The 19,562-nt window shown below is 42.9% G+C and overlaps 1 protein-coding gene across 4 annotated transcripts in view; it reads left to right on the forward strand.

The window, feature by feature from the left end:
- The window catches only part of itpr1a (inositol 1,4,5-trisphosphate receptor, type 1a), a 31,042-nt gene that overhangs the window by 4,120 nt on the left and 7,360 nt on the right, over positions 1-19,562 (forward strand). The window contains exons 4-44 of one of the 4 annotated variants that reach the window (XM_035524601.1): positions 359-474; positions 1,643-1,729; positions 1,819-1,977; positions 2,073-2,171; positions 3,647-3,730; positions 3,920-4,066; positions 4,196-4,291; positions 4,459-4,503; positions 4,656-4,762; positions 4,900-4,999; positions 5,161-5,321; positions 5,545-5,686; positions 5,780-5,938; positions 6,275-6,447; positions 6,706-6,825; positions 7,248-7,442; positions 7,811-8,062; positions 8,164-8,305; positions 8,444-8,591; positions 8,753-8,943; positions 9,125-9,251; positions 9,327-9,381; positions 9,521-9,686; positions 9,944-10,114; positions 10,573-10,650; positions 10,789-10,926; positions 11,034-11,159; positions 11,294-11,494; positions 12,812-12,927; positions 13,095-13,230; positions 13,343-13,468; positions 13,714-13,842; positions 13,992-14,112; positions 15,793-15,977; positions 16,147-16,295; positions 16,585-16,696; positions 17,101-17,136; positions 17,748-17,792; positions 18,022-18,151; positions 18,337-18,509; positions 19,208-19,388. In XM_035524601.1, coding sequence (XP_035380494.1) covers positions 359-474; positions 1,643-1,729; positions 1,819-1,977; positions 2,073-2,171; positions 3,647-3,730; positions 3,920-4,066; positions 4,196-4,291; positions 4,459-4,503; positions 4,656-4,762; positions 4,900-4,999; positions 5,161-5,321; positions 5,545-5,686; positions 5,780-5,938; positions 6,275-6,447; positions 6,706-6,825; positions 7,248-7,442; positions 7,811-8,062; positions 8,164-8,305; positions 8,444-8,591; positions 8,753-8,943; positions 9,125-9,251; positions 9,327-9,381; positions 9,521-9,686; positions 9,944-10,114; positions 10,573-10,650; positions 10,789-10,926; positions 11,034-11,159; positions 11,294-11,494; positions 12,812-12,927; positions 13,095-13,230; positions 13,343-13,468; positions 13,714-13,842; positions 13,992-14,112; positions 15,793-15,977; positions 16,147-16,295; positions 16,585-16,696; positions 17,101-17,136; positions 17,748-17,792; positions 18,022-18,151; positions 18,337-18,509; positions 19,208-19,388 — 5,424 coding nt within the window. Of the gene's footprint in view, positions 1-358; positions 475-1,642; positions 1,730-1,818; positions 1,978-2,072; positions 2,172-3,646; positions 3,731-3,919; positions 4,067-4,195; positions 4,292-4,458; positions 4,504-4,655; positions 4,763-4,899; positions 5,000-5,160; positions 5,322-5,544; positions 5,687-5,779; positions 5,939-6,274; positions 6,448-6,705; positions 6,826-7,247; positions 7,443-7,810; positions 8,063-8,163; positions 8,306-8,443; positions 8,592-8,752; positions 8,944-9,124; positions 9,382-9,520; positions 9,687-9,943; positions 10,115-10,572; positions 10,651-10,788; positions 10,927-11,033; positions 11,160-11,293; positions 11,495-12,811; positions 12,928-13,094; positions 13,231-13,342; positions 13,469-13,713; positions 13,843-13,991; positions 14,113-15,792; positions 15,978-16,146; positions 16,296-16,584; positions 16,697-17,100; positions 17,137-17,747; positions 17,793-18,021; positions 18,152-18,336; positions 18,510-19,207; positions 19,389-19,562 lie in introns of all 4 variants that reach the window. The other 3 variants (XM_035524600.1, XM_035524603.1, XM_035524602.1) reach the window with 3 other exon arrangements.

A 19,562-nucleotide genomic window follows, 5' to 3' on the forward strand; every position in this document is an offset into this window, starting at 1 on the left:
ATACATTAAACTCTTACTAAGATTAGTTAAGTAATACTTCACTCTGTTAGGCTTTGCTACAGTTTGAGAGAAATCCACCAGATTTTTATTTCTTTGTGCACAGTGTGATTTTGATTCTACCTGAAATCTTCCGAATGATTTGCATGTGCATTCTGGCTTTTGTTATGGTCTGTGGAAACGCCATTGTGTATTTGCCACTACATCGCACAGCTGAGACTTGAACGTGAACCCCAGTGGCATGGCATTGTTAAGCAAGTCTTTTACTCAGTGTCATTGAAACACTTGTATACACATATCTGCTCCTGCTAAAATGAGGTTTGTATTGTGTTTAATCTCTCTTTTTCTCTCGCCTCCCCAGACTGTCTGTTCAGATTATGTCCCATGAACAGATATTCAGCACAGAAACAGTTTTGGAAAGCTGCCAGACCTGGAGGAACCAGCACAACTGACACTGTTTTACTTAACAAATTACACGTGAGTGTGTCTGTGTGTGTGTGTGTGTGTCTGTGTGTGTGTGTGTGTGTGTGTGTCTGTGTGTGTGTGCGCGTGTGCATGTGCAGCACCTGCTAAATCACCAAGTCTGATTGTGTCTGTGTGTCATAATCTAGTGTATTTGACCTTGACTCTTTTGAGATTGGTTTTAACTAATTGTACATTTGTTGCACTGCTGACAGTGAACATCCATTTAAAAAGTATATGGTTTTAACAACAATAATGTTAGTTATACAAAACTTTATTAAACTTTATTTAACCAAATAAATCTTACTTGGATATAATTTTCTATTACAAGAAATCATCATCATCACATTTAGCTCCAGGAACAGCATATAATAAGGAACTCACATCAGTAGAACAATCAGATAAAATGAAATATTTGATTGCCATGCAGAATTTGATACTCTCCAACCCGTTCACAGTTATTTCTGATTCAGTTAAACCTACAATGGCTTTAAATTCATTGGATTTCATTGGATTCATTGGATTTAACAAGACTTTAGCTAAGCTAGGAGCATTTTTCTAAGATGATAGAGCCGATAATCAAAATGTCTTCTTGCTCTTCTCACTCCAGATTTTCAGAACACAAATAAACAGAATGTCCTGAGATCTTAACCCATAGATGGACCTTATCCCGAAAGTGTCTTTCTAAATAAAACATTGATTAAGTCATGGACACAGCAGGCCAGTTTGGAATTCAAAATGCAATTCAATTAGAAATAAAGCTTAAGGCTCCATGTTAAATTTAAGTCAGTAACAGTAGTATTTCAGTGAGGTTTCCTTAGTCATGATTTAATTTTTTGTAACATGAGGCTAAATGCCTAAACTTTATGGTCTTATATGCCAGCATTTCCATCCACTTGAGCAGTACTTTGAAATATACCTCGTCCTTCTACAAATATGTTTGGTACATCTAATTGTTAATATTATTTATTTATTGAAAAGTCATGCATCAGGGCCTAGAATCCCTGACCTTTGCGTGGCTGTGTGTGCGTGTGTGTGTGTGTGTGTCTGTGTGCATGCATGTGCATGAGGCTCTGTTTATACCATTATCTTGGCATTTCCAGTTCTTCTTAGAAATAAATGCACTTCCCTGTGGATGCAGTCTCACTGTCTCCAGAATTATTTGTCATTGGCTCTGTTTTAGCATGCTGCTGATCTAGAGAAGAAACAAAATGAATCAGAGAATAAGAAGCTGCTGGGAACTGTCATTCAGTATGGAAATGTCATCCAGGTGATCCTACTCTCTCCCCCCAAAACACACACTTACACTTAAGTGCTCCATCAACCATGTCAGCTGCATTTGTCTGTGTGTGATTCTAGCTGTTGCACCTGAAGAGCAATAAGTATCTGACAGTGAATAAGCGTTTGCCCGCTCTGCTGGAGAAGAATGCCATGCGTGTGACGCTGGATGCAGCAGGGAATGAGGGCTCCTGGTTCTACATCCAACCGTTCTACAAGCTGCGCTCCATAGGAGACAGTGTGAGTACACTAAGCTGCAGTGAGTGGAGTTACTCAGATGTGTTTATTTGAACTGAAGTGTGTGTGTGTCCTTGTCTGTGCACATTGTGCTGTAGGTTGTCATCGGAGATAAGGTTGTGTTAAATCCTGTGAATGCCGGACAGCCACTTCATGCTAGCAGCCATCAGCTTGTAGATAACCCAGGATGCAATGAGGTAACACATACAGTTCACTGAGATTAGAGATAATCCTTTCATTTATTACATTTTGGTGAAAACAAATGTTGCTACATGTTTTAGTGTAATAAAAAATCAGGAAAGATGTAGTTAACAGAAAGTTATATAAAACCTCCCTCACAAGGTATAAAATTAAATCTATCAGTGTTTATTGGTTTACTCTTTACTTTTTGCACCTTACTGACTATTCTGTTCCTTCATCCTTCAAATCTTAAATCCACTATCTTGCTATTACCTCTCTCTAAAAAGTGTTGTTAAAAGTCTGACTGACATAATGTTACCCTTTAAAGAGACCCTTGCTTTCACATAAGCAAATATTCAAGCACCTCTTAACTGCATTGGAAATTTGGCAGATGCTCTTTTGCCGAGTAATAGGTTTCTGGAGAACTGGTCATGTGGATGGCTGCTCAGGGAGATGACTTGGTGAAGATAGTGGAGTTCCTTTTGTAGATGAAGACAGGGTCAAATGGCTGGGAATTTGTATTGTAGGGGTTTGTATTGTATGAACAGGGAGTCAAGACGGAATAGGTATAGTGGAATGGTCTTTCCTAGATGATCTGTTTTGATATGTTTGATAGTAAATATTTGTGTGTTGCAGTTAAGGATGAATGTATTGGAGAGACGGGATGACAGGTGGGGTTGAATGAATTTGATGTAAAGGAGAATTCAGAGCATTGAAAGAAACCAAAGAAGGTGAGAAGAAACTGGTTTCAAGAGGAATTGAGGGTTCTGATGATTAGAGAATTCAGAGGCAGTAAAGCAGCTTGTTTCCTGTTATGATGAGTTTGGTAAAGATCAATGCAAGGTGGGTAGGCTAAAGGGGTGGAGGAACAGATGGAGAGGACAGAGTTGGCATGTGTGATGAAGGTCTGCCCAGAGTTGGACATTTGATTGGTTTACAGAGGAATTGAAGGAAACAGCTGGACCCAAACTTAAGGGGCCATGGTTCCTGGAAGTGCTGGGGTCTGGATGTGGATGCGGTGGAGGCAGAGGAAGCAGGGGTCCAGTAGACGTCCATGGAATCAGGGTTGACCAAGGTGCAAAAGAAAGATGTAGCATGTGAGGGTCATGCGAGGAAAAAGGGGGAGTTAGGGAGGAGGAATGGTAGTGGCAGCTCAGTGGTTAAAGTACTTGACTTGTAATTAGAAGGTTGCTGGTTCAAGCCCCACCACTGCCAAGATGCCACTGTTGGGCCCCTGAGCAAGGCCCTTAACCCTTAGTTGCTCAGGTTGTACTCAGGTTGTATCATAATTGTAAGTCGCTTTGGATAAAAGCATCAGCTAAATTCCATAAATGAATGGTAGTGTGATGTGGTGGGTAGCAAAACCAGAAAAAGCTCATCTCTGACAGCTCCCATAGCTTCTCATTTTGTTTTTTAATATTCTTCTTTTTCACTCTTATCTTGCCTTTGCCACACTGCCTTGTTTCTCTTTACTCTGCTTTTGTTTTGACAGGTAAACTCAGTCAACTGCAGCACCAGCTGGAAAATTGTTCTGTTCATGAAATGGAGTGACAATCAAGAGGTTGTTTTGAAAGGCGTGAGTTGAAGACAAGTGTTGTTATTCTTTGTTTCTTTTGTTTTCTTATATTTTGCATTAATTAACCAATATATTTCTATGTGTAATATTTTATACATCTTAAATCTAATATAGAGAGAAGATTAGAGGATAAGGGGATAAGGATTGTGTCTGCATGCTTGCATACATGCGTGTGTGTGTGTGTATTAGGGAGATGTGGTCCGGTTGTTCCATGCAGAACAGGAGAAGTTTCTAACATGTGATGACCACCGGAAGAAGCAGTATGTTTTCCTGCGCACCACTGGACGCCAGTCTGCAACCTCAGCAACCAGCAGCAAAGCACTTTGGGAAGTGGAGGTCAGAGTATGTCATGTGAACTCCTTGTACCTGCTCATGTGTTATGATTTCCCTGGGAAGTACAGCAGGTGAGTGAGTGAGTGAGTGTGTGTGTGTGTGTGTGTGTGTGTGTGTGTGTGTGTTTTACAGGTTGTGCAGCATGATCCCTGTAGAGGAGGAGCAGGCTACTGGAACAGTTTGTTCAGGTTCAAACACCTGGCAACTGGACATTACCTTGCTGCAGAGGTGAGATATAACATGCAAAGTGAGTTCTTGAACACACATACACACACAGAAGATAATAGACAGTAATAAAGCACTAAATCCCCTCACATTTACTTATAAATGTATGTATTATGTACATTGCATATTACATATGCCATCCTTTATCTTTTCGATAATTTTTTCCCCAGGTAAACCCAGACTATGAAGAAGAATGCCTGGAATCTCATTCCTCCGTGAGTGTGTGTTTTCAGTGTATTTGGTTCTAGCAGTAGACAAGAGGTTTTATTTAAATTATTTACAGTATGCAGAGTTATTTTATAGTGTATTGCATATTGCAGCTGGACTGTGAACAGGAAGTGATGCAAGCATGTACAAATATCCACAGGATAAGGTCATGTACACGCTGGTGGCTGTTCCCGATGGCAATGACATCTCCTCTATCTTTGAGCTGGACCCTACTACTCTGAGAGGGGGGGACTCTCTTGTGCCCAGGTAGATCAAACAGACCATAACAATGACTGAGACAGGAGCTGGATTTAGGTTAAGCATAATGGTCATGTTTGGCTACTGAGTGGATACTCTGATTTGCACAAGTAATGTGTTTGTGTAATTGCTGTGTTGTGTGTTAGGAACTCATATGTAAGGCTTAGGCACCTCTGCACGAATACCTGGGTCCATAGTACTAACCACCCCATAGACAAGGAGGAAGAGAAACCAGTCATGCTCAGAGTGAGTTAGAATGTGTGTTATACGCAAATACAGTTCGTTTACATTGTTCAATGTATCTTTTCTTTAGTGGTTTCTTTGCAGATTTAAATACTATCACTCTCTCTCCCTCCCTCCCTCTTACACACACACACACACACACACACACACACACACACACACAGATAGGTACATCTCCTTTGAAGGAAGATAAGGAAGCTTTTGCTATAGTGCCTGTGTCCCCCGCAGAGGTCAGAGATCTCGATTTTGCTAATGATGCCAGTAAAGTACTGGCCTCCATCGCTGGTAAACTGGAAAAGGGCACCATCACCCAGAATGAGAGGAGGTATAGAATCTACTCATCACTCCACCATTTCAGATTTCTGTCCATCCTACCTTTCCCCCTCAGTGCATCTCACTACATGGCTCCATGTAGTTGCCCACTTGCAAATAGAAAAATGGCAGCTGCTGTTCCTCTGATCATTTCACACAGAACTACATTATCTGTTATGGGACAAATAAGGTTTAAAGTTGGTAAATGGTACAAAAAGCGCTGTTTCCTTTCTCAGAGCAGTGACTAAGCTGCTGGAGGACCTGGTGTACTTTGTGGTAGATATTCCCAGCAGCGCCCAGGATGTGCTGGAAATAACAGTGAACAAACCCAACAGAGAGCGGCAAAAGCTCATGCGGGAGCAGAACATACTCAAACAGGTACAGCTCCGCCCCCTCACACACTGCCTTCAGTGCCTCTCGGGATGGCAATCACAATCTGATCTGTGCTGTCTGTTAACTGTGATTGGCCAGATCTTCAAGCTGCTGCAGGCTCCTTTCACTGACAGTGGGGATGGTCCAATGTTGCGATTGGAAGAACTGGCTGACCAACGGCACGCTCCCTTCCGACACATCTGCCGACTGTGCTACCGAGTTCTGCGCCATTCACAGCAGGACTACCGCAAAAACCAGGTGCCATTATGATTCCCTGTTCTTACTGCAATAGCAGGGGTTGATTGCTATTGCTATTTCACCCAGCAAAAATGAGCAGCTGCTGGTTACATGAAGATTTTTGCTTATGAAATGTCCTAAATGGCCAGTTTTGCAGGGTTTTAATTAAATTCTGTAGTCAAAAGTACAAAAATGGCCTTAATATTGCCAAAAATAAATAAAGGAATAAATTAAATGTTAAATCTACTATTATATCTCCTGAAGGTTTTACTGAGCTGTGTGTGTGTGTGTGTGTGTGTGTGTGTGTGTGTGTGTGTGTGTGTGTGTGTGTGTGTGTGTGTGTGTGTGCGTGTGTAGGAGTACATAGCAAAGCAGTTCCGCTTCATGCAGAAGCAGATTGGCTATGATGTGCTGGCAGAGGACACCATCACGGCTCTTCTACACAACAACCGGAAGCTGTTGGAAAAACACATCACAGCCGCTGAGATTGACACCTTCGTCAGCCTTGTCCGCAAGAACAGAGAGCCCAGGTTTGTTTTAGTGTCTGTCTGTGTGTGTCTGTGTGTGTGTGTGTGTGTGTGTGTGTGTGTGTGTGTGTGTGTGTGTGTGTTTGTGCAAAACAAAGATTACTAATTTTATGTCTGAGACTGAGAGACAGAAAGAAATGAGGTATAGAGTGATTACCCAGATCTTTAAATATCTCATGAAATAAGTAGATTTCCTGGCCTGTGGAGTATTGTTACACTATATGACTATATGTGGTTGTGTATGCTTCCATCCATGTGTAGGTTCCTGGACTACCTGTCTGACTTGTGTGTATCGATGAACAAATCTATTCCTGTCACCCAGGAGCTTATCTGTACTGCAGTGCTGGATCCAGCCAATGCAGACATTCTGATTGAGACCAAGTAGGCCACACTCCCGGCACCACAGCACTTACATGTGCGGTGGAAAATCAGATATTTGTACTTGCATATAAATTAAAAGAACATGATTTTTGTAACATTTGAGAAAGCAAATGAAAGCATGGGAATATGCCATATAGTTCAGCCTCCTTTTATTTTTATTATTATTAATCTATTTATTTATTTATTTATTTATTTATTTATTTATTTATTTATTTTTACTTTGATCGGATGATTCTAGTATTAAAAATTAGCCTTTGATAATCTGCATTCCATTATCACTGTATGCTTGTGTTTGCTTAAAAACCACACAGTATCAGGCTGAGGCATAGTTCCTCTTATGCATAGCTATAACCATACAGTATTGGTAATGTGTGTGTGTGTGTGTGTGTGTGTGTGTGTGTGTGTGTGTGCGTACATGTCAGGCTGGTGCTATCACGGTTCGAGGTTCCAGGACAAGGGCTTGGGGAGAGTGCAGATGAGGAAGAGGAGGATGAGGAGGAAGTGTGGTTGTTCTGGAAGGAAAGCAGCGGTGAGGTGAAAAGCAAAAGCATCAGAGAGCTTGCCCAGGACGCCAAAGAAGGACACGCTGAGGACCAGGAGGTGATCAGCTATTACAGGTACGCACATATACACACACACACATACACACACATGCGCACGCACACACACATGTGCAATGGAGGGCCACGCTGAAGACCAGGAGGTGATCAGATATTACAGGTACACACATGTGCACACACACTCCAAAGAGGGACACATTGAGAACAAGGAGGTTGTCAGCTATTACAGGTATGCACACACACTTGCATACACGCGCACACACGCACACACACACACACACACACACACACACACACACACACACACACACAAGCATACACAAACTGCCACTAATGTATATTATAAGGGCATACTTTAGGTGAAGATCTTCTTTGCCAGCAGGCTCCCTTAAGAGGTCGCTGTCTGCTTTGGTTTTCTCTGACAGGTACCAGCTGAATCTGTTTGCTCGAATGTGTCTGGACCGGCAGTATTTGGCTATTAATAAGATCTCAGCTCAGCTCGACGTGGACCTGATTCTTCGCTGCATGTCCGATGAAGATTTGCCCTTTGACCTCCGAGCGTCCTTCTGCCGCATGATGCTGCACATGCATGTGGACCGTGACCCCCAAGAACAGGTCACACCCGTCAAGTATGCTCGACTCTGGTCTGAGATCCCCTCACAGATCTCCATCGATGAGTGAGCGACACATCCTACAGCCAATCCTATTAACAGACAGACAGATGTAGTAGCATGTTTTCAACCAATCCATACTATATTTGCTATGCTTCTCCAATCAGTTATGATAATGACGGAACTTCACGTGATGAGGTGAAGGAGAAGTTTTCCCACACTATGGACTTTGTGGAGACCTACCTGCGGGACGTTGTGTGCCAGAGCTTTCCTTTTTCAGACAAAGAGAAAAATAAACTCACCTTTGAGGTGTGTTTTTACATCCACCCACTCTCTCTTGATGCTGGAAATGTCCCCAGGAGACGATGGTCCAACCCATGCTCATCAGCTAACATTCAGCTTCATGGAGCCCCGTCCGCCAATCCTCTCACGTGCTGTGTGTCATAGGTGGTGAACTTGGCGAGGAACCTGATATACTTCGGCTTTTACACCTTCAGTGACTTGCTGCGGCTGACAAAGATTCTGCTGGCCATCCTGGACTGTGTGCACGTCAGCACCTCCTTCACCGTCAAACTGGACAGAGACCCTAGCAAAGGTCAGATGCACTAGAAGTCAAATGTGCAATGCTGAGAGTCTCCGAGCAGTACACACACAAGCCTGTCATATCTCATGCAGGATAAGTATTGGAATTACAGTGGTGTTGGAGTCATAAGTCTCATTAACATTGACTATGCTTTCTTGTGCCTGCGTGTACAGGCAGTAATGTGATACGCTCCATCCATGGGGTGGGTGAGCTGATGACACAGGTGGTGCTGAGAGGCGGAGGTTTCCTGCCAGTCTCCACGCGTGCCTCCCCGGACCAAGATTCAGTCAAAGCCCAAACCGAACCTCAAAAACAGGACATCCTGGTCATGGACACCAAGCTTAAGATCATAGAAATCCTGCAGGTATACAGACATCACTACTAATCAAGATGGACTGCGCATATTACTCAGATTACAGATTACGACAGCAGCTCTGACGTGTACGAAAGAGTCATCCTGTTCCTTATGATTACATGTTCCTGCACTAAATACTGTCCTGTTTGCTGCATCTCTCCTGTGCCATCCCGCCCACCTGTATTTCTAGTTCATTCTGAACGTGCGACTGGATTACCGCATCTCTTGTCTGCTGAGCATCTTTAAGAGCGAGTTTGATGAGAGCAACTCTCAGGCAGAGCCCTCTATTAACCCGGAATCACACACCAGCGTGCAAGGTGGGAGTCTGTGTGCAAGTGGGTTGGGTGCATGTGAGTGTGTGTGTGGTGTGATGAAGCTCTTGCTGTGTTTAGGTGCACTGGACTTTGAGCACATTGAAGAGCAGGCTGAGGGGATTTTTGGAGGAAGGTGAGATTTGTACCTTTGTGTAATCATTACCTTATGTTGTATGGTACACGTACATGAAGCCTGCTGCACATTGGTGTTTCTGAGGGAATGTGTGTGTGTGTGTGTGTGTGTGTGTGTGTGTGTGTGTGTGTGTGTGTAGTGAGGAGAACACTCCACTGGACCTGGATGACCACGGTGGTCGGACATTTCTGAGGGTCCTCCTGCACCTCACCATGCATGATTACCCCCCACTGGTGTCCAGAGCCCTGCACCTACTATTCAGACACTTCAGCCAACGACAGGAAGTCCTGCAGGCCTTCAAACAGGTAACACACACATGCACACACAATTGCAGAGGTGGTATTTATAATGCTTAACTTTCTTTGTATAGATACTGTGAGACCCTCTGGTTGTCTGTAATATTAGTTACTTTTATCAGACCCCCATTATATACTTACAGCAATTACAGGGATGTATATTCAGCTACTGTCTTTGTAATAGAATGTTATTATACAGCATATAAAACGTGAGTATATAATCTTCTGCGTTAGTGTGGTTGCTGTAAGCTGTTGTGGGTGTGCAGGTGCAGCTCCTGGTGACCAGTCAGGATGTGGAGAACTACAAGCAGATTAAGGCAGACCTGGACCAGCTGCGCTCCATTGTGGAGAAGTCTGAGCTGTGGGTCTTCAAGAGGCAGGGGTCAGACTCAGGACTTCACACAGGGGAGGTCATCACCACGGAAACACATCACAAGGTCAAAGCATAGCATGCACCAGGTTAAATATTAGGAAGAGTTTATAGATCCCATGTGCAGTTTGAAGTTATCATCAAGTTATCATCATAGTAAATTTGTATCTAGTTACATGGACTCATGTGGGGAAGTAGAAGTGAGTTGTGTAGAAGAGTGTTTTCCAAGCTGGGGCCCAGGAACCTGAAGGTTGTCCAGGTGTTTGCCCTGTCTCAGCTCCCAGCATACCTGTACAGTACAGCAGAGCCAGAGACTAAAGGCCCGGACTCTCTGGGGTACTGAACACTGGACTGGAAATACTAGTGCAGAAATGAAGACTTCATTTTGCTAAATTACTGACGGCCTTGGAACGTGCCTACCAAGATCAAAGCCAAAATTATGCAAATTTGCAGTGTCCCAGTACATCTAAACGAATATAATCAAACTGCCTCAGTAACATAGATATTTCTTTTTGTGTTTAACAGACTGACTCAATTTCAGACGGATTAGACAAACCCAAAGTGGAGAGCACCAGCAGCTCCAACTACCGCCTGGGGAAGGAGGTTAGATCGGCTTCCTCATGATCGTGTTACATTCTTAAGCTCTGTGAATGTGTACTTACAGCCATGCAGATCTGTGTTTTCAAATTGTGTGTGTGTGTCTGTGTGTGTGTGTGTCTGTGTATGTCTGTGTGAGAGCAGATCTTACTAAGACTAAGCAAGCTCTGTGTGATGGAGTGTCTGTCAGGCAGGAAGAACAAAAAGCAACAGCAGCGTCTCCTCAGGAACATGGGCGCTCACTCGGTGGTCCTGGAGCTGCTGCAGATCCCCTATGAAAAAGTGCGTTTGTGTGGCACATGATGCTGCTGTGCGCTGCTGCTCCTGTGTCTGTGGGCTAGTGACCTGATTTTGTTTAGCACTTTGTGTGGGTGTGTGGTTTTTTTTAGGGAGAGGATGTCTGGATGCAGGAGATTATGACACTGGCTCATCAGTTCCTCCAGAACTTCTGTGCTGGAAACCAGCAGAACCAGACATTGCTGCACAAACACATCAACTTGTTCCTCAACCCTGGGGTAAGATCCCCCACTCATCCTCCTTGCATTACAGCTTCCTTGATATGCACACATATCCTCTAATACAATCAACATATTATAACATAATACATAAATAATCTAGTTTTCGCTCTCTTTCTCTCTGTGGCTATTAGATTTTGGAGGCGGTGACCATGCAGCATATCTTTATGAATAATTTCCAGTTGTGCAGTGAGATTAATGAGAGAGTGGTCCAGCATTTTGTGCACTGCATCGAGACCCATGGCCGAAGTGTCCACTACCTCAAATTTCTGCAGACCATTGTGAAAGCTGAGAATAAGTTCATCAAGAAATGCCAGGACATTGTCATGGCTGAGGTTGGTTGATGCATGGGTTGGTGCATACGTAGGAATTGGGAATTTGTGATACATTCCTGCTAAAAGATTTTTTACAACAAATATAGCATATACTTTGGGTTGTCAGTCATATAGGGTTACCCAGACAAGGTAGTCTTTAGGCTGTATGTGCAGGTGTCCAGCTTTGACTTCCATTTGTCCATTTTATTGTGAGTTGAGCAAGCAATACAACCATATTAACAAGTTTGTTTGGCTGGAAACTGGAAATTTTAGGCCAATCAAGTCAAATCCAAAATACAGGTGGAAGACGCATTATTGATGCCTAAAGGTAACAACCCTACTATCATAAAACATTACAGCTGAACTGTAGAAAAAGGTAACCCTTTTGACTGGCATGTGCATATGTTTGCATTTATTTTTGATAAAGCAGCATATAGTCCAACAGTCTGAGTGCACTAGTAACATCATCTATCAAAAACTAATGCAAATATTTACTCACTTGAAACTTAAAACAGGCAGTTCTTTATTAACTGTTTGTGGAATCCTTCTAAGAAGGGCTGTTTCCATGCCATTTTACTTAATTTTTTAAATAGCTGTGATGTCATATTTTATACAAATACCTTTAGCACATAATGCATGATGTTAACTGTTGTGTGTGAGGCCCTCAACTTTGAAGGACTTTGGCTAAAAGAATCTTCAGTGTTTGTAACTGAGCACAGGAAAGCACTATGGTTTAGTATGTATGTAAAGTCTTCTTGAATTAGTAGTTTTCTAATTCAAAGAAAATGTTGATTGCTAAGCTCATATTTATTTTTACATTTAAAAAAATGCATGAAGTTCAGGCCATTAAAGGTTTTTTGCATTTTTCCGTTGGCCTTACCTCAGTTTCACCTCAGAGATGTCCTATATTGCATTCTGTGCGTCCAGCTTTTTCTTGCCTATTGTAGCCTGAACACTTTTGCACATAATGGATCCATACTGGCCCAGCAGCAGCAATAGACAATCATGGCCAGAATGCTTAAGCATCACCATGAGCAGTTCAGGTGTTCCACTGTCTTGCCCCTGCCTTGCCCCTGCCTTGCCCCTGCCTTGCCCCTGCCTTGCCCCTGCCTTGCCCCTTACCCCTGCATGTTTTCGGTACCCAGGAGTACTGTATAGTGTGTGTGTGTGTGTGTGTGTGTGTGTGTGTGTGTGTGTGTGTGTGTGTGTGTGTGTGTGTGTGTGTGTGTGTGTGTGTGTGTGTGTGTGGATGGGGGAGGGGGAGGGGGCACTCTGAATTATCCCAGGAAAATAAATCACGTTTCCTTTCCTTGATTTGCCATGTGTGTGTGTGTGAAGCTGGTGACTGCAGGTGAGGACGTCCTTGTGTTCTATAATGACCGTGCGTCATTCCAGACATTGGTTCAGATGATGCGTCTGGAGAGAGAGCGTCTAGATGAGAACAGCGCGCTCAGGTGTGTGTGTGTGTGTGTGTGTGAGAGCAGATCTTACTAAGACTTTCACCAGTTTTAGAGTGCGGTTTGATCTATGTTGGACATTACAGAATTGCTTTATATGTCTAGTAAGGGTATTCCTGTACACATCCATTTTTTGAGCTGCTACAGGTGATTGTGTCCTCCAGGTATCATATCCACCTTGTGGAGTTGCTGGCTGTGTGTACCGAGGGGAAGAATGTCTACACTGAGATCAAATGCAACTCCCTTCTTCCTTTGGACGACATTGTGCGAGTGGTCACACATGAAGACTGCATTCCTGAGGTGTGTGCTTGTGACGGGCAGAAATTTTGCTACTGGTTGTGAATACATGGCCAGTATAGGGTCGGTTGCAGGGAAGTGTGATCTTGTATGAAGTATGAGCTTTTTTTCTCAGGTGAAGATGGCATACGTGAATTTTCTCAATCACTGCTATGTCGATACAGAGGTTGAGATGAAGGAAATCTATACCAGCAATCATATGTGGAAACTGTTTGACAACTTCCTAGTGGACATCTGCAGAGTACGAGGCCAAGCATTTTCTTGTTTAATTCTTTATGGTCTTTTATTTTCAAAGGGATGCAATTATTGTGCATGCTCTGCTCAAAATGAATATACTCCATCTTAAACTGCACCATGTTATTTCTCATCACAAGTGTTTTGACATGAAGCAAGGAACCATGTTGCATATCAGCCAGTGACTATATTTGTAACATCCAGAGTCCATCACCTGTGTGAGCTGCATGACCTCTCCTCTGCTCTTTATAGGTGTGTAACAACACAAGTGACCGCAAGCACGCGGACACGGTTCTGGAGTGCTATGTCACCGAGACCATCATGAGCATCGTCACCACCTTCTTCAGCTCCCCCTTCTCGGACCAGAGCACCAGCCTTCAGGTGAGCCCCAGCAAAGCAGGCCCACAAGGGCTCCCCTGACCTTGCTCTGGAGGCCCTGGGCACTGCGCAGCTGTGCTTCTCCTGCTCTAACTCATATGTAAAGTGTTTCTTGCACCCTCTCACTCTCACTCCCTCTTTCTGTTTCTCAGACCCGTCAGCCGGTGTTTGTGCAACTCTTGCAGGGTGTGTTTCGTGTGTACCACTGTAACTGGTTGGTTCCAAGTCAGAAGGGCAGTGTGGAGGCCTGTATAAAAGTGCTTAGTGACGTGGGTAAGCGCTCATCTCTCAATGTAATGCCATCTTCCCTCCCCAATACACTTTCATCCTTTACTGCAGGATCACCCGCCCACCACCCACAAAAAAATACACTGTATATCTTCTGCAATTCTGCTTTCATGCACCTCACCGTCAAAACTACAAATTGTGCATTGTGTTATCTACAATAAAATAGCCTAGAATGCTTAACACAGAAAACAAGCTTGCCAAGGACTCTTATGTATCTTATTGTGTTTGAGATTGTCTGACTGACAAACAGAAAACATTGCTTCTAACCAACCCAATGGTTTGGTCACTTTTCTGTCATGGAGGGATGTCAAAAGCACTGTCCACTTTTTTAGATACCTAAGATTCAGCTATCTAAGAAGCATTAAAGTCATATCAGGCTTGAACTCTTCAAGCTGCCCTCTTGACCCCTTTACCAACTAAAGTTTTTAGATTATTATCGGCTGATTTCCTGAATCTTATCAATCTGTCACGACAATATTTATCCATATAGTCTCAAGACATCAAGCCTCTACTGAACAAAAATAATCTCGACTCCTTAGTACTTAGAAACTACAGTTTTCAGTCTTCGACATTCAACATTCAGTTTTTGGTAACATATTTGAGAAAGTACTTTCTGTTCAGCTGACTGACTTACCTCAGCATATAATAATGTATTTTTTCAGTCTGTGTGTCAGGACTTGTATTGCAGTGCTTCAGGTATCCTGTCTGTCCTGGTTCTCATAGACCTTGGTGTTGTTTATGATGGTCAACTGTGGGATTTTACTTAACTAGCAGTTAAGTAACAGTGTTAGTCTGGTTCAGTTCCTGCTTAAATGGTCGTGATTACTATGTTGCACTCGGACTCATGACACGGGACCCTGCAGAATCTAGCAAGGCTTGATTCTAGCCCCTTCATTCTGTATCCTACCTGAAATAATTGACATGCGCAACATTTGGTCCCATCAGCATCAGTATGCACATGACAACCAGCTATATCTATCCTTAAATCCTGATTATTACAAGTCTATAGGATCTGTTCTGAGCCAAACAGATGACAATAACTTGGATATTTCAGAATTTCCTGGTATTGATCAAAGATAAGGAAGAGGTTCTGGTTATTGGAAAGAAAGCTCAGAGATTGTATAGTTCATCTAGTTGTTTATTTGGACTCAATTGCTAACAGTGAGAAACTGATATGTGAAGAATCTAGTCTAGATTCATATCTGGCCTACCCAAGAGCTCCATTAATAGGGATTAATAGAGTAGTGGATCACACCAATCCTTGCACTGTTTACCCATCATTTTACTGGTATGTAAATACCTCAGTTTTAAAAAGGTGCTATACAAATCATCATCATCATCATCATTATCATCATCATCCTCCTCCTCCTCCAGGATGATTATTTTAGAGTAGTTACTCTCAGCAAGCAATTTGACAGCTAGATATTTTTACCTGAATGTACTTTTACTGAGCCACAAGAGAGAACAGTGAACTTGGTTTTCACATTTATACTTTAATTACATTTATGAACATTCAAGACAACAATAAAAATTCACATTTAGGCTCTCAGTGATCATTTTATCTCTAGCAACACTACTGTTGTAGGCAAAAAACATTGAGAGTTCTGGTGTGTGTGTGTGTGTGTGTGTGTGTGTGTGTGTGTGTGTGTGTGTGCTTTCTATCAGCTAAGGGCCGTGCGATAGCCATCCCAGTGGATCTGGACTGTCAGGTGAATAACCTGTTTATAAAGTCAAACAATATTGTGCAGAAAACGGCTCTGAGCTGGAGACTGTCTGTCCGCAATGCAGTGCGGAGAGACTCCACTCCCACCACCTCCCGTGACTACCGAAACATCATTGAGAGACTGCAGGTGAGCCCAAGGCAAACACTTGAGCTTTTGTCCTTCATATTTTTAACAGCTTTCAACAATTTCTAAAAATCATATATAATAACTTAAAAATGTTCATCTTTTGGCAGTGACAATTTTTAACAAGCTTTTTATTCTCTTACTCTTTGTGTGTGTGTGTGTGTGTGTCTAGGACATAGTTTCGGCATTAGAGGAGCGCTTGAGGCCCTTGGTGCAGGCAGAGTTGTCTGTGTTGGTGGATGTTCTCCACCGGCCGGAGCTGCTGTTCCCAGAGCACACTGAGGCGCACCGCAAGTGTGAGAGTGGAGGATTCATCTGCAAGTAGGAGAACATGCCAAACACAATGCCAGTCTTTTTTAAAATACTACTCGCACTCTTAGCTTTTCTGCCAAGCTAAGAGTGTGAGTAATGCACGCCTTTTTACTTATACGCAGCATTACCGTTACTTTTTTGTGTACATTTACACACATCATCTCTGTAATGAAGTAAGAATTTTGCAATATCAGTAATGAGATCTATCCAAGTCGTGGCCTCTGAGAGTCGTGGCCTCTGAGTGTCATGGCCTCTGAGAGGCACTGCTGAAATGGGTGTATCATGATTTTCTGGACAGGTTGATCAAACACACAAAGCAGCTGCTGGAGGAGAATGAGGAGCGCTTGTGCATTAAAGTTCTGCAGACCCTCCGTGAAATGATGACCAAAGACAGAGGCTATGGAGAGAAGGTACAGGAAGAGGAGAGGGGCAAAGAGTAATATCTTTCAGCTAGATCGTAGCTCAGTAAGGGTTAGGGTTACTACAGCAAGTGACTTCAAACGTCCAACCAATACCAGGAGTAGGGACCAGTTCCAGGGGGGTTTTGGAGAGATCTTGCATTTTGTTATGCAGACAACACCTTACACAAGCCCTCTGTCCTTAGACATTGTGTGTTCATCCTCTTCATTTCTAATGAGTGTTTTGTCTGAGCACATTAATAAGGACTTATAGCATGCATTTGTATTGGCCTGTTTATTCTTGGTTTTCGCCTGCTTGTTTTAGGCCTCTGTTTAACCTTATGCCACCAGTAATCAGTGGTTTGCTTGAACATGCTCACCTTTTCACTAACCCAGCTTTCACTTCTCTTTTTCAGCACATGCCATTTGATGATGAGATGGATGTTACTGAGGTTGTTGTCTGTTTTCAAATTCCTTTCTCACTCCTCCTTCGTGTGTTGTTCTCTCATCCCTGTCCTTCTCTCTGTCTAAATGTCTCTGTAGTGGGTCTCTGAGGCAGTGCCTAGTTGGGCCCTTGTGGAACGGTTGGGAATAGAAGTAGTGTTCTTGCACTACAACAGATTTTTTCCCTGCCGTTATATAATAATCTGTTGTAGTTGAGTGTTGACTGCTAATATGAAGTAGTTGTATTGGTGCTTTGCTGTACTGCAATAGTAATTTTCTGTGCCAGGGTTACTAGTTTACTGTAACTGTGTTTGCTCCCTGAATTCCTCTACTAACTACTAACTACTAACACTTCTTCCTATTGATTTCTCACTAATTTGCCCAGTGAATGCATTGACCTGAATTAATGAGGATATGATGTACACCAAAAGCAATACTGCATCCATCTATTACTGGCTTGTCACTTGGTCACTCACTGATGGATCATAGCTTATAACACGCTGCATGATGCTGTGTGTATGTTGATGATGACTAACTCTGTGTTAGTGTTTTATTTTCCACTTTGCTCACTAACCCTGTGTTAGTGTTGTTTTGTCCACTCTGCTCACACACTCAACAGGTAGATGTGAGTCTGCCACCAGAACAGCTGGAGGATCAGAGGAGGGTAGGTCCCTGTGACCCCTGAGCTCTGGGATTCTCAGCTCCGCACTAACCACACACCTGACGGGCTGCTTTATTAATCCAAACAAACGCTAACACACATCATTTCATTTACGAACAGAATGTTAAAATAGTATTTTGCAGAATAGATAATGGGTATAAATTATCTGTGCCTATATGAAATAGACACACATATGCAACCACATTCATATTTGGACAACATGCCACCGCAGGGAGAGGCTCTGAGGCAGCTGCTTGTGAATCGTTACTATGGTAACTTCAGGAGTGGTGGGAGGAGAGACAGTCTGACAACATTCAGTAACTCCAGCCTTACACCTGTAGGTCCGAACAAGAACCAGTCAGGTATGTGCATGGGCTCATGTTCAAATATCGTACGTTTTATTATCAGTATCGATACAGCATATGCATTAGTTAGACATGCATTAGTAGAATTCATATTTTTATGCCGGCAAAAAATGTCTTCTGACGGTCATCTCTAGGTCAGTGGCATGCTTTTATGTTTGGTGCGTTTGTGTGTGTGTAATTAGGTGCTCTGAGTCGGGCTGAAATGTCTCTAACAGAAGTGCAGTGTCACCTGGATCGTGAGGGGGCATCTGACCTGGTTATTGACCTAATCATGAACACCACCAGTGACCGTGTCTTTCACGAGAGCATCCTGTTGGCTATTGCCCTGCTGGAGGGTGGGAACACAACCATCCAGGTGAGAGCAGACACAGATTGTTTTAGTGTTTAACATGGGTCCCTCTCTAGTATTGATTAGTATTGATCACTTTAGCAATTTTCCTATTTTTTAACCCAGACCTTATTAAAATTCCTGTTTTCCATTATTTATAATCACACACAGCACAGTCTGACCAATAGTTTTAATACTGAGAAACCACTTTGCAAAACCCTGCAAAATCCATTTTGAAACTAACAGTATAGTCATGGAAAAAATGAGCCTTTAAAGTGAAGGTTTAAAGTGCACCACTGAAATGTTTTTAAACGTAGTGAGAATCAGCAGAGGAGCAGTTTGTTCCTTGGTACTAATGCTGTTGACTTTGTAATAAAGCTAAGAGTGTGAGTAGTGTGATTCCGCTATTGATTATAAAATATAGGAAACTACCATTTAACCAAGATGAGGTTTGAAAACTAACAGCCCTGTGTTTTAAGCGCTCTTCGTCTAGATCCCACGCAGAACTGTTTTAAGTGCTCTGTGTCTAGATCCCATGCAGAACTGTTTTAAGTGCTCTGTGTCTAGATCCCACGCAGAACTGTTTTAAGTGCTCTGTGTCTAGATCCCACGCAGAACTGTTTTAAGTGCTCTGTGTCTAGATCCCATGAGGCACTGTGTGCAGAGACATGTACAGTGGTTAGCCAGCATGGCTGTCCTCATCCTCTCTGTTGGTTTGAATACAGCGCTCCTTTTATAAACGTCTCACGGAGGATAAAAAGTCGGAGAAGTTCTTTCGGGTTTTTTATGACCGAATGAAAGCTGCCCAGGTAGAGATCAAAGCCACAGTTACTGTCAACACCAGTGACCTTGGCAACAAGCGCCGTGATGACCACTCAGAACGAGATACTCCTCAGCGGCGGAGAGGTCAGCTCTACGCATCCTAGTCTTTGGCTATGAATGTGATGATGATGATGATGATGATGATGATGATTAGATATCATGGCTACTGTGTCTGTCTCATGTGATGCCATGTTTTGATGATGGCGATGAAAATGGATTGATGGAAATGAATAATTCGATGATTAATGATTTATTTGA

The sequence above is a fragment of the Electrophorus electricus genome, chromosome 3, assembly GCF_013358815.1.
Source record: "Electrophorus electricus isolate fEleEle1 chromosome 3, fEleEle1.pri, whole genome shotgun sequence".
In the NCBI taxonomy this organism is placed as follows: Eukaryota; Metazoa; Chordata; class Actinopteri; order Gymnotiformes; family Gymnotidae; genus Electrophorus; species Electrophorus electricus.